This window comes from Glandiceps talaboti, chromosome 12 (genome assembly GCF_964340395.1).
Source record: "Glandiceps talaboti chromosome 12, keGlaTala1.1, whole genome shotgun sequence".
Lineage (NCBI taxonomy): Eukaryota > Metazoa > Hemichordata > Enteropneusta > Spengelidae > Glandiceps > Glandiceps talaboti.
Window position 1 is genome coordinate 14,160,078 of NC_135560.1, and position 14,489 is coordinate 14,174,566.

Genomic DNA, 14,489 nt, shown 5'->3' on the forward strand with positions numbered 1-14,489 from the left:
TCACTAAAAATGGGTCAACTACTTATCAAAAAGACATGATATCTGTAGGTAGTGTAGTGGCAAGTTTTAAATCTCGAGCAAAAGCTTAGTTTTGAATTTGTCGCCTTTTAAAACTGCACTGGTGTAACTGGAGTGTCAATTTTCATTCAGACAACCGCAATTCATTCACTGAAAATCGTTATAATATCACTAATTAAACATTGTACATGATTGTTGGTCGATATTATCTATAAACATTAGAGAAACAGGTTGAAATATTGATTGCCGTTGAGGGCGCTGATTTTTGGTGCGGACCCAATTAGATTTGATTTATCATGTATACAGGTACAGAAATACATTTATCTACAGTTAATGTGCTACTGATCACAGTTAACAATGTTACAAGTTAGTTATTGTACCCAACAAAATGTTTTTAAAAAATGTTCCAGTTGCGGATAGTGCAGCTTTAATATAAATGACTTAAAAAACTAGTTGTATCTGTAATTATCCATAAATTTGTCTTTTGCTGAAGATATTAGTACATTTCATTGTAAAAGTTTGATTCCCCCTTAGGCAACTGACAGCAGTATATTCAACTGTGACACTGTTATCATATCAGTTGTACTGTTTTATATACAGCACTATATACATAAAACCTGGGGGTGGGGGTGGGGGTGGGGGTGGGTGTTACTTGCCTAACAAAGTGGTGGGAAGGTGTATCTACATCTACCAATGGAAATCCCTACCCAGACATGAACAGCAGCAGATTACATACCACTTTTCAGACGAGATTCAAGCAGTTGTTATGAATCAAAATACAAAAACAACATGACCCCCGGGTCCCCCTTTACAGACAAAAAATGAAAATATACATCCCATTTCAGTCAGACTAGAGACCCTCAAACCACGTGGGTGGGGTGTCTATGGTCAGACAGACAAAATGGAGGTAACTCCTCTCCTTGGGACGTAGATCACCACTTTGTACCTACTGTAGTGTTGGGTAGTAGATGCCGTTTAAATGATACACAGTGTATCCTGACCAATTGACAAAAGCATGGCTTTAAGAAAAAAAATGATTGTGCCTTGACAGTCAGTACGAGTACTGCACTGACCAAACTCAACTAGTATGTGTTTTACTGTTATGTTATCATTTGCTGTCAATCACCAAAGCTTAGTGTATAAAACCCATATCACTTATCTATGATGTGGAACATTTTTCTCAACAGTTATCTTGGAGAACAGGGTATTAAAGCAATACTATATATCCCCCCCCCCTCTCCACCACATATTAAATTTACCCTCACTCAAAATGTAAAATGCAAACCCCCATCAAAAACTGCCAGCACACAATGCAAACTATCGGTCATGTCAGTGTACTTCTAACAACTTCTGTAATGGTTCACATATTTTAAGTTCTAGACTAAGACTTTGCACAGATTACCTTACTCAATGAACACCTTACTCAATGATAACTTGTGCTGCCAAACTTTTACAGTTTTTTTGTTAAATCCCAGATTGATAAAGATTTCCTTGCCAGCATCACGCAATTGTTCAATGGAATTAGTTGATAATCTCAGTTCACTACCTCCCAACCTATTTTCCTGTTCGTTAGTGGTCTAAAAAAGACAGACCAATTATGATGAATGAAAAAAGGAACAACAGTAAAACTTACTCAAATAAAATATAAAAGTATCTAGAGTTATATAACTTGGCATATTTTAACACAGCAACACCATTTTTGTCACATTTGCCGTATATTTTGCTATGACATGAATAATCCATAGTTGCACCATACAGACTCTTTGAAGGAACCTACGGTTAATCTCACGATTTCGCAAAGTCGTGAAACAATGAATTTGTATTTATTAACTGAGATTTATATAATATAACAAATGATTATGAATTTGCAAATGTTGGAGAACCGAGGGCACTTTGTTAGTTTTGAGAATAGACCTGTTGTCGGTTCCAAGATGCATTGCGCGTCTCTCCATACAACGACATGTATTGTGTACACGCTGATGAGGGGTTTGCACGCACTACTCCGGGGATGGTTGTCACCTGACACCGTACCCCTGGGTTCACCCCTAAAATCCCTCTCTGACATTGGTGGCATTTAGTCGTCCGATGAAATCACTCATAATCAAAGAGGTCAACATGACTTTCCGTCATTTCCTGATGAAAATGTTATTTCAAACGTAATAAAAACAAAACAAGACTAAATGTAACATTACAACATAAGCGACATCCTCTCATAAAATGCATCTTGGAACCAGAAAATCAACTATCACCTGAAACACTAGGTTGTATATGGTATATTTCTGTTGAGTGTGTCTGCACCTCTGGATGTGTACCTTGATGATAGATTCCCGTTATTGTGTAAACACATGAGCAGCAACACTCAAAAAAATACTATTTGATGTAGGTGCGCCCTCAAATGCATTAGGGTTGTATTCTTTTGTTTTTCTCTAACACACCCTTTAGTAGTATACTAGCATTACATAGAAATCTGTTAGATGTCATTAAAATGTACAGTGTTTTTAAAAAAATATCAAATCAATTTATTATAACCTGTGCTATTCTGAGACTTTGTTGTGAGGTGCTAGAGAAAAGTGCAATGTTGCAGTGATTGGAATCGGATTTACTTAAAAGAAAAATTTTTCATGAATGGTGCTACGAAAATTCACAGCTTTTGTGTGTTGAAATTTTTTAAAGATTTGCTTATGTCATTACTTGAATTGTTTTGATTTTCTGTCAAAATTTTGAAATCTTGTAAAATGTAGAGTAGATGAATTTTGTATTTCTGTGATATTTATTTCGTTCATTATTATCATTATGTAGTTTTGTTTTAGTTTGACCTTTTTTCCAATTTTTAGGGACCATAACGATTACTGAAATGTATATTACAGCTTTGCCGTAATTCTGTGTAAACATTTGCCCCCCCCCCCCCCCCCCCCAATGCTTTGACACTATACACCAGCAATATGCTAACACTGAAATCAATGCTAACATGCACAAATTGCTTGCTCAGTGCTAGCAGACTCTCTGCATGTTTAAGCTGCAGATGCAAATATTGCTGTCATGTATCTGCTTATTAGCAAGTATATGGGAATGCCGTTGGATAATTTATGGCATGTTAGAAGAGGCACTGACCATTTTCATAGCGTGTCATGTTCCGGTTACCCTCTCTGTTCTCATCATGGACACCTGTCCAAGACAATTTACATAAAGAAATATACAAAATTCCAGAAAAAGTACTTTGTAAGTTCAAAATAATTACATGGTATAACAAAAAGAGCAAAAATACTTAAACTTTTGCTATGAAATTTTTAGAAAATTTTTCAAAGTATATTTCAGTACTCTGGTCCTCAGAAATCTAAAAAGCGCCCTCATCGCCAAAAAGTGTACAATCTTTTGTCTTTCTGATAATGGGCGCATGACAGACTGAAAATGTGTCAATTGTTACAGCATAGCTTGGGCTAGTAAATACAGATAGTGAATGTAGTAACCATGTGGCTGATGCTAGCATGTCGGTTGTAATTGTCATTTCATTCATTGCAAGTTTAAAGTTGGTTTCATGGCTTTTAATTTGATTCAATACATTAGTATGTAGTACTGTTTTATTTTAGAATATGAGAGTATTTTGCCACAAAATTGCTATGATTTTTTTCATTTTTCATTTTGTATGTTTCATATTATTGTGATTGCTTTAGGCCTTGATATCTAAATAGAACTGCTCCAATGCAAACTAGATTTCACAAAATGCACTGTTTTGACACACAATACAGTGTGACTTCAATCTACATACATCCCGACGTACAAAATAGATACATTATAGCTGTCCTCAAGATTTTCACACAACTTGAAACTAAAACTACACACTCCAGTCTAGATTTTCACATAACACACAACACAACTACGGTACAAATAAAGTCTTGCTGAGCACACAACTTGACACAACACATAGATTTTTCACATAACACACTGCACATATACAGTAGATTTTTGTGTAACGCACAGCACAGCAGATTTTCATACAACTGAGCACAATACAACTTACTACAGTAGAGATAGACTGTAAGGTACGTCATGTTGTGCCACTCACACTGGCCTGCTGTATCTATGTAAGGGGTTGACCGATGCCAACTGTGAGGGCGCTATATCACAGCATACCTTACAGACTACACTAGAGACAAATTGCTAGAAGTCCCACAACTCATCACACGATACCCACTGCCATAGCATCTCCATTCAAAACATTCAACTCACTGTTCAGTTATCGTCATGTATACCAAGACTCTTATATATCACAATTCATTCCAATTTTCTTCTATCTATGTACGTAGTCGGTCATATACCAGTGTCAATTCATCTATCTTCTGTCTTCCTACAATATACCACAGTCTTAAATTACAAAAAAGCAATCATGATTTAAGAAAATGAAAGTAAAGAAGTATTTCAATTGATGATGATAATAATGATGATGATGATGATGATGATCTTAACTTTTCTTGGCAAAATGATGTAAATATATATTCAAATAAAACATCTATTGAACTTGTGTAAATTGGGTGGTGCTTACATTGTTGTGTTTTGTCTCAGAGTATGTTGTCAGTTTTATTGATAGTTGGTTTGCTGATTGGTTATGGAAATATGCATTTGTGTGACATTTTTTAGCACACCAGGAACTACTGTGTAAAGTTCTGTAGCACCATATAAGTACATGGTAAATTTCCCTAGCAACCATGACCACACCCTTAGCAACAGTCAACTGATGATGCATATTGCAAAGTTAATGGATGAATATGTATGGGGATAAATATTCAAAAAAATGTATGGAAATATGCCTAGCAACAAGACCATGCCCATAGCAACAGCCAAATGATGGATGGTTGTAATTGATAAAAGATAAAATCGGATGGGCGGGCAAGTTAATAAACATTCAAATCTGAATTCAGATATGCCTGGCAACAAGATTATACCCATAGCAACAGCCCATTGATGTTATATAATGCAATGATAACTGGGAAAATGTGTATAAATATGCCTAGCAACAAGACTATGTCGATTGTGCATAGCCATAGCCAAATGATGACCAAGATAATTGGATAAACTTCAAAAAGTGAAGACATGCCTAGCAACAAGACCATGCCCATTGTCCATAGCAGCAGCCAAATGATGGTGTATGGCAAAGGTAACAACTTGGCTAGATAGCAAAATGGATAAGCATTCGGCAAATTAACACACATATGCCAAGCACTAGTCCATGCTCGTAGCAACAGTGAATTGATGATATATATTGAAAAAAAAACCTACCAATGGTTAGTCAAGTGGATGAACATTTTTTAATTACATAAATTATACCAAATCAAACATTTGTAGCTTCAACATCACACGTTATGAGCAAGGAGTGAATACAACATTTACAGTTATACTTTTGTATCAGTTTATTCCATCCCGTTTTTTATCAAAAATCTTCACAATACGAAAATCACAGCCTTTCCATTGTCTCTTGCCCTCAGTGTTCAAATACTCCATTTTTCATTTCTTTTGTTTTTATGTACACGTGTATTTTACTACCTCTAAACGATGACAGGATTTTATTCAAGTATGTATGTATATATAGAAAGGTTTATGACAATATAAACTACTACAAGAACAAAATACAAACATGATACTCTCAGCAATATAGTGTTCATATAAGTCCTGGATCATAGCCTGCAAATATGTTAATGTTTCGTGTTTGAAAGATTTCTACAAATTTGTTAAAACTTGGTGGACTTGTATCCTTGAAAATATTCACCGTATCAATGTCATTACTATATGCAGAAAATATAAAAAGTTTGTCTTCAATGGGATGCTTGTTTTCCATGATTTCTGACATCTTTAACCTGGCGTTCATTATCATTGGCACTGGCGTGTATACTTGGTGATTTTCAATCGTGTTACTATGGCAACGTTGTAAAAAACTAGATGTGAAATTCATGTACACACTGCCGAATAAGATGAGACTTTTTCTCGTTCCTTTAATGTTCATAAATGCCTTAGCATAACCCTGCCACTGTGAAGATGTTTCATCTAGTGCCGTGAGTATGAACTGCATCATGGGATATTTGACTTTGTAAACCTGCAGTGCTGATTGGATAATATCCACCTCTGACCTTTGACATGCAACCATGATATGTAATGTCACAGAAGACTGAGATGACTGTGAAACTCTCAAATCAAAATTCCTCATAAAAGTTTGAAACTGGACACATTCTTTCACGACCACGACAAAATGGAGGTGTGAACTGAACTCAGTATGTTGTAACTTCCATGAAATGTTTGATTTCCTCACAGGTTGTATTAGCTGTACTGTTCTAGTAGTTTTTGTGTGCTCAGTTGTATCTTGGAATGCCAAGTCAACTAAATATTCAACTTGTTGACCATGAAAGTATCTGTAGAATCCGTTAACAAAGTGACTAAACTCCAGCTTCGATCCGTACTCCTGAGTGATGTAGAGAACTGCTTTCTGTACGACCTGCAACATCAAAATTGTAAGTTTAATTAACACTACTTTTTTCAAATTTTGCAATAACTGATAAAACATTCAAAAGCTTAGCTCTTACCCATTTTTTTTCCTGGAGTAATATTTTCTTGTAGTAAATCATATTACTGAACCAATTTGACCTTCAAGGTATGTGTGTTTATAAATATGCTGTATTGATTCAATGGATTGTGATTTAATAGGAATATTTCAATGCCATTGGCAGCAATCTGAGTTTTACTCTGTCTATTAAATTGATGTTAGTGACTAGACCCCGAGGTGACAGCTGACTTTCCAATCCAGTCTTTGCATTATTTTCCATGATAACACTTAGTATCAGTACAATTCAGTGTCTATCTACCTGTAGCTTCATCGATGTGTAGTTCATTGAATCCTTTTTAATATTTCGCTTTGACAAAATCTCAACACCTAGTTTCATTTGAGAAAAAAACGCCTTTCAACTGAACGCTGTCATATTCATTCTCAAATTAGTTTTTACTGAATAGAATCCATGGCAACCACATCGAATCCATGGAAACTAAATGATGCCTTGTCATATGATTGATATATGGTGTGATATTTGCTTGGTTTTCTTTGTCATGCAGGAGCTAATTTGTATTACGTTGATAAAACTACATTTTGTAATATAAGTATTTTCGTTGTAGGTATAGCCTTTTTCCAAGGGAGTCGACTGCTGTCATATCATAACAGTTCTTTGAATGTTACATTTCATTTTGCTTAAAGATTCAAGTAAAATGTAAACTTAAAACACAACAGTGGAGACACACTTCCATTTACTACATCTATATTATGATACGATATGATATGATATGATACGATACGGTACGATATAATATGATACGATATGATCTGATATGATACAACACAATACGTTATGATACGATGCGATACGATCTCATACGATGATACGCTACTTTACGTTACAATATATGATACGATACAATACGATACAACACAATCTGATATAAGCTATGATACGATGTGATATGATCCAATACAATACACACAACACAACACAACACAACACAATACTATATTTATTATTTACCTGTTGCAACTGTATCCTTTCAGACCTTCTGAGCAATTCAGTTTCTGGTACTGTATATTTCATATCTAGAGTGAATGCAGTCCATATATCTTCTCCAATACCAGTCAGGTTGTGTATTTTACCCACTCTCTTTGAAATCCCTGAGATTTTAGTATTTAAACTGCTGCTTTCCAGCATGTGAATTTTTTGTCGCAATTCCGAGATGTCCTTGAAGGAAAGGAAACATTTATGGAATGAAATCTTTGACTTTGAAAACTTGCTGATTTACTATAAAAGTATTGGCTTTGTTTTGTTTTTAAAAAGCCAGTAGATATACTGACTATGACATTTAACAAGTCATCACTGATGACACACCACCCTATGTTTTAAGATTCTGTATTAGAGACTTTTCGCATAGCAAATATCTGCTTTGATTTATATTTGAGTTTTATCCAATATAAATTATGCATCGACTGGTGTATTTGATGATTTTAGTGTCTATACAGAGAAATATTATTGAATAGTGTTATGTACATCATGAGAAAAATTAAGTTACAAGACGCTATTATCAATTGATTATGATATCTTGGCCGTACAGCTAACATTTTTATAAATTACTGCCAATGGCAAATTGCACAAATGAAATCCAAAAATAGTGAGAGAAAAACACTTCAAACATGAAAACATCCCTACAGGATAATGGCACATCCCACGGACTTTAGCCAAGTGATTATGTAACTTCCAAAGTAATGTTCCACCAAATCTCAGGGCAAAGGTCTGGCAGTTTTTACTTTTAAGTTGTTCACATACATACACACATGCACACAACACAGACATTTCACAATGTAGTTAGCACTACTGAACCTCAGTTCAGTTCTGCTAAAAAAGGAACCAATCATACACATGTAGGGATGATAGAAATCCAACTGTTATCTCAAATAAAAAAATTACTAAAATGGAAAAATTAAATCTTTAATTATGAAAAGAAAATTGAGCTGATATAATACTAACCTGTGTGACTTTATTCAATTGTTGTGTAACATAGTATCTATGTAGTCGATACATGATATGTGGTTCTTTGGCGTAGTGTAAAGTCAACGCTCTCTCTACATGTTGGTTATTTTGTAAACTCCCAGTATATGGTTTTTCTTCCTTGAAGTCCTGGTCATAGGCATGGTAGAACAAATCCAGAAACTAGAAATAAATGACAAATATGTAATAGTCAACGAGTTCGGGAGGGTTATGTGCCGAGTTTTTGGCACATAACCCTACCGAACAAGTTGTCTATCTTACTTATACTACAGCGTGATTGGCTCAAACAGATCTTTTTTCAAAATTGTATGTAATTTGTTGCATGCAAATTGAGTGCCGAGTGTAATATAGGTCACACCCCTAAGAAAGAGTGGGTTATATATTAAACCATATAACCAACTGAAATTAAGGCCTCTCATTGGCCAAGTCGGTCCAGCTGTAGTATAATTAGTGATAGGTTATCTTAAATCTTTATCATTGTACTGTTTAATCTAAGACTAGTGTATTTATTTATTTTAAGTCGCATCTCAACTTGTTATTAGTCCTTGTATCATAATCAGGGGTGAACAAATCATTCTGTGAACTGGTGGTCCCAGGACCAGTGCCTTATAAAATCCAGTGGTCCTGCTGAAAGAATTAGTGGTCCCAGGTCCCGCTAATGTGAAACATTAAATCTTACCTATGAATCGGTATATTCAGAAGACTTTTTAACATAGTTACTAACAGTAAGGTACTGGTCCAACGGACCAGACAAGGTAAAATTTGTGTGGTCCACCCAAAAAAATAGCTAGTCACCGGACCCAGGACCAGTGGATTTGTTCACCCCTGATAATATTAGACCGTAATTACGTTATATATTTGTAATTATTATTGGTGTGTTATGGTTTCACATTGCAATATGTTGTGTTACACTTGGAAACATTTTTAAGTTGACATGATATTCAAAGTGGATATATATGGATGAAAATTGGTTCTTTATCTGTGAATTTTAATTGACAAAACAACTCAACTACATTTCTCTACTTAGAAATACAATGTGAAAGAACATATATCAAGTCCATGTTTGTAACTCAATAAATTACAAAATATTGAAAAATGTGTAAAATTTTTACACACTTTTTAGCTTTTTGCAATTTATTGAGTTACAAACATTGATATATGTTCTTTCACATTGTATTTCCAAGTGTTTTTTTATCAATTAAAAATCCAAAATAAATACTAATTTGTCATCCACACGGCCACTTTAAAGCAGCAATAGCTTATGTGAACATTCACACACTTTCTAATCTGATTATAGCTGATTTAAGGCAGTCACCGACATACCAACAAGTCTGAATAGAAAGGACAAGTACAGTAGACACTATAATGCAATAAATAAAATTATTCCATCCTCCTCTTTGATCAGATTTTAATAAGATTGACAATTTGTATCTATTAGATTTGAGAGGAACCTATAACAATATTCTATACAATGAACTCAGGCCAATATTTACATTGTGTCTGCAATAGCACAATTTCTAGCTCCGAACCCTTTATTTCATATAAAGTATATTTTACTCTTAGATATAGTATTCAAAAAATAACACCATAGAATGTCGAATCACATATCTGAGACATCATTTCTAATAGCTGAAAAAAATTGGATTATATCTTGTAATGAGAGCATTATTACTTCATGAAGTAAAACACTTGGAAAGGCTTTTTATTTAGCTATTAAATAAAGAAAGAAAGCTCTCAAAGTCATGTGGACTATGTATACATTTAGCACGTAGAAATTCAAGAATTGTTGTTATATCTAGTACATGGAAATAGATACTATGGAGAAATGAGTGATCAAGTTACTTTATCTAAATGTTACTTTTATAGCCTATGACATTTCATCAAGAATTTAAGGTAGAATATTGTACAACATCACCTCTACAAGCTTCAGGCTGAGATTTGCTATCATTATGGTGGATCTACTGTGATATTCACCCACTCTTTCTAATTACAACCATTTCTCCTCGAGATATTTTGTTATCAGTTCTTCCTGACTATACTTAGTTCAACTCTTTCAATATTGATTAGATTAACATTTTCAGACCAGGATAGTTTATAAATGAGAATCTACTGTTTTCATGTTCATTGCGTAAATAAATTTAGATTAAAATTACCCACTAAATTTTAACTTGTTTGGATTAAACCCAGTAAGGGTAAAGAAAACCTCCGTTGATTAGTCTTGTGTATACAATTCTCGGTACCCGGTACAATTCTTGGTACCTCGTACTAGAGGGTCAAAATAAAACAAGAAGGTCAGCTTATTCTCACGTGCACCAATACTAATGAATGTGAAGCATGTAGAATGAAGTTGTGGTGTCATCCAAGAAATTCAATGTTGGTTATTTTTATGATGTGACTATAGTATAGGCAGTAATATTCTATTTCAGGTACTGAGAATTCCCAGGTGTACGGTGACTGATCAACCAATCACTTACTATGTAGATTTACCTAAGATCCTATGAAGAGCTCTGAATACCCTAGTACGTATCATGACACATTGGCCAATCATAGACTGAGCCTGCCATCTCCCTCCCATAAAGTATAATGACTACATACCAAGGTGTTTAATGACACAATATAACCAGTTGTTAGCATTATTACTTTATTCATCATAAATATCATGAAATTTCCATTGACTAGTGGTACCTCCCTCCCATAATCCATTGCACTGAATACCCATGTGTATATGATTGACACATCGCCCATCAATCATTATACCTCCCATGATCTAGTGCACTGAATACCCAGGTGTTTAGTGACACAATTTTGGCCAATCATTGACTAGAATTACCTACCTCCCATGATCTTGTGCACTGAATACCTAGGTGTTTAGTGACACATCGACCAATCTCCACATCTTCCTCCTTTGAAACAACTTCTTTCATACATTGGTCAATATGGGGACATAGATCTGGAAAAAAACATTCAAAAATTGACTTTTTTTAAATCTCCAACTTTTTACAAAACATTTATGCCTTCAATTTATATGACTGTGACAACATAAGAATTAACATGGTAGGTCAAGATAGGAACACATGATCATTGTTGGAAGAGTGTTATTTTCACTGTTTGGTGGATGAAGATACTTATTATTCCTGGTACCCCAAATACAACCCATAACACAAAAGTAAAGCATTTTCTGTATGTACCTCAATCGTTTATGACATCCATATCAAGTGTAAAAGTATACTGTTTCATTTGCTAATTGACCACATTAGAAAGGCCACATGCTAGGCTTGCAAATAAACCAATTGAAACAGTATACTTTTACACTTGATATGAATGCTATAAATTAGTGTAGAATATAGAGAAAGTGCTTTACATAAGTGTTTATACTCATTATACAAATTGACCACCTAGGTGCATCATAAAAATAACAATCATTCAATAAATTCTTGGTCTTCAACTTCACCTGCTAGATATGCATTACTATGTCTATATGTGAGAGTAAATCAACCTTCCTGTTCTATTTTAATCCTAAAATATCAGGTAAAAATGCAAGTATACTGACAGATATTTAAAAAGAAATTATTTCATTCTATCATTTTCATTTTTGACAGGACTACACACATGATATGATTACAACTTACTAATCAGAGCTGTTCTACTGAAGACAACACCAGGACCACCCATACAGAAATTATGACCATCAAGTCCAAGTTTATTCCGAACCTCAGGTAGACCATGACCAGGCTGACCCATGTACACCTACAAGGAGAAATAATACATTATATATTGTTTTGATCAATTTTTTTTTTTTTTTTTATAATTTTGGTATAAATTTTATATCAACTGGTAGAATTGCTCAGTTCTCCTGGCTTTTGTTCACTCTTTCTTTGAATAAAAATTGTTGAATACAGTCAAGTGTCTTCTTTAGTGTGAATTAGTGACCTGAGGGAGTGATTGTGAACAGTCACTAAGCCCTTGGGAGACTACTAGTAACTGGGAAAATAAAAAATAGTTTAGGACAGTTTCCTTTACAAACCTGAAAATGAAGAACAAACTCAAAATATCTGAAGAGAAATTAAATGAAGAATATGAGACTTAACAAAAAATATCCCAAGAGACTGGTGCAATTCTAATCAATATATGATCGTTTACCTTCTGAAAGCAAACTATATTCATAACTCTCAAAAATTGTTTTAAAATGGCCATATGGATGACAAGTTGGGTATTTTGGATTTTTTATTCATTGAATAACTCTGTTTTCCTACTTGAAAAAAAAACATTGCGATACAAATATATACCAAGTCGTTGTATGCAACTCAATAAATTACCAAAAATTAAAATATTAGTAAAAAATATTTGTTATTGTACAAACTTTTCAGACGCTTTCTAGCTTCTTACAATTTATTGAGTTACAAACACAGACTTCGTACACCTTGTATCCCATTGTTTTCTTCAAGTAGTAAAACCTAGTAGAGTTATTTAATAAATAAAAAATCCAAAATAAATAACAGTTTGTCGTCCATATTGCCACTTTAAATACACTAGTATGGTAATCGAAAAATACTTTGAAAACATAACAAATGATGTTTTATTGCACTGTTGAGTGACAAAATTAGGTTTTGTTGATAACAAATATTATATTATGTTTGCAATGAGCTACTATGAAATATGAATTAACATATTTCAATGAAATATAATTGTCTTCCTTAGACCTTGACTTATTCTGTACAAAAAATGATAATAATTTACTTTTGATGAAGAGTGTACACTTCAGTGCAAATATACTCACCATCATTCTGTGATCAATTGTGGTCAAAAAAGCCAACAATTTATCGAGTTTAATGTAGACATCATCGTCGGCCCTGAAGAACCAGTTATAGTCATGGACATGATGTTGGCACATGTATTGCAACATAGTGAATGCTTTCTGTTGCGGAGGATAAATATTATCATCAATTCCTGGAAGACCTACAATTGGCAAATCGTTGTCATCAGCAGTGTCCTTAAATTGACTGAAAAATTCCAGTTTTGAAACACTTTCTCCCCAAGTCCTGTTACAAGCAGTCGCTCTAGTCTTCAGGAATTTCCCAGCAGTTAGAACTCCGACATACAACGGTTTTCTTGTCAGAAGTTCATTTGACATATCATCTCTGTCCTTGTCCTTTCTGTTCCCCTTAAAAAATCCACTCCAACCGGAATCACTTATATCTTGGGGTAGTAAGGAATAGGGTAAGTTGAACTGCACCATGGGAAGAGGTTCTATCAAGAATAAGGTAGAGATACCGACGCCAAACATGATACCAGCAATTATGGAGAGAAGAGTTCTGTCTTGAAGTAAAGAATGAGGAGTGTTTGCATGTCTTGCAAATGACTTGGTGCGGCTCACTCTCCATTTTCTCCTCTTCATAATTTTCCACAGCAAATAATTATCAATTCATACCTGGAAACACAAGCAGCATAGACGCTATTAGAAAAATAATATGATAAACAACTGTTGTCACATGATCATTACAATTTGATGGATGAATCCAACCAAAGAATTCGCTGAAATTTTCACATAGAACATTTCATATAATTATCTAAACTGTACCATGTCTACTAATATCTTGTAAATATTAGTATTAATTAGGCTTTAATTAGTGTTTACCTAAGTTACCATTGATTGGTAAATGTTTATTCATATGATAACCGTGAGTCGTGAGAGAAATCCCAAGTCTCTTAGAAATCATATTTGAACTATGAATGATAATATTGTAAATTTCTATGTAGCGATTATACTCCCATGCGTGGACCTACAGTGGCATGATGATCCCTTTATACACACTTCCTCAACTCCCTGGGATTTTACAATCACTGCTGTCTCTATCAAAGCATCTACACAACATAGCTCTATCCTAGAAGGTAACATATACAGCT

General features: G+C 34.2%; 1 protein-coding gene across 1 annotated transcript; it reads right to left on the minus strand.

Annotated features, from left to right (window-relative positions):
• Positions 1-5,671: 5,671 nt before the first annotated feature.
• Positions 5,672-13,980, minus strand: LOC144442975 (chondroitin sulfate synthase 3-like). Its single transcript, XM_078132349.1, has 6 exons — positions 13,363-13,980; positions 12,215-12,332; positions 11,420-11,535; positions 8,565-8,747; positions 7,575-7,781; positions 5,672-6,499 (listed from the first exon to the last, which is right to left on the minus strand). The coding sequence occupies exons 1-6, from the start codon at positions 13,978-13,980 to the stop codon at positions 5,672-5,674; spliced, it is 2,070 nt and encodes a 689-aa protein (XP_077988475.1).
• Positions 13,981-14,489: the final 509 nt, after the last annotated feature.

What these genes read in the sequence shown, in the direction of transcription:
- LOC144442975 (XM_078132349.1), bottom strand. Translation starts at nt 13,980, where the DNA reads ATGAAGAGGAGAAAATGGAGAGTGAGCCGCACCAAGTCATTTGCAAGA. An exon ending in CAATTGATCACAGAATGATG is followed by an intron (nt 12,333 to 13,362) that starts GTGAGTATATTT and finishes TTCTCCTTGTAG; the next exon opens with GTGTACATGGGTCAGCCTGG. An exon ending in AAAGGATACAGTTGCAACAG is followed by an intron (nt 6,500 to 7,574) that starts GTAAATAATAAA and finishes TTGATGTTGCAG; the next exon opens with GTCGTACAGAAAGCAGTTCT.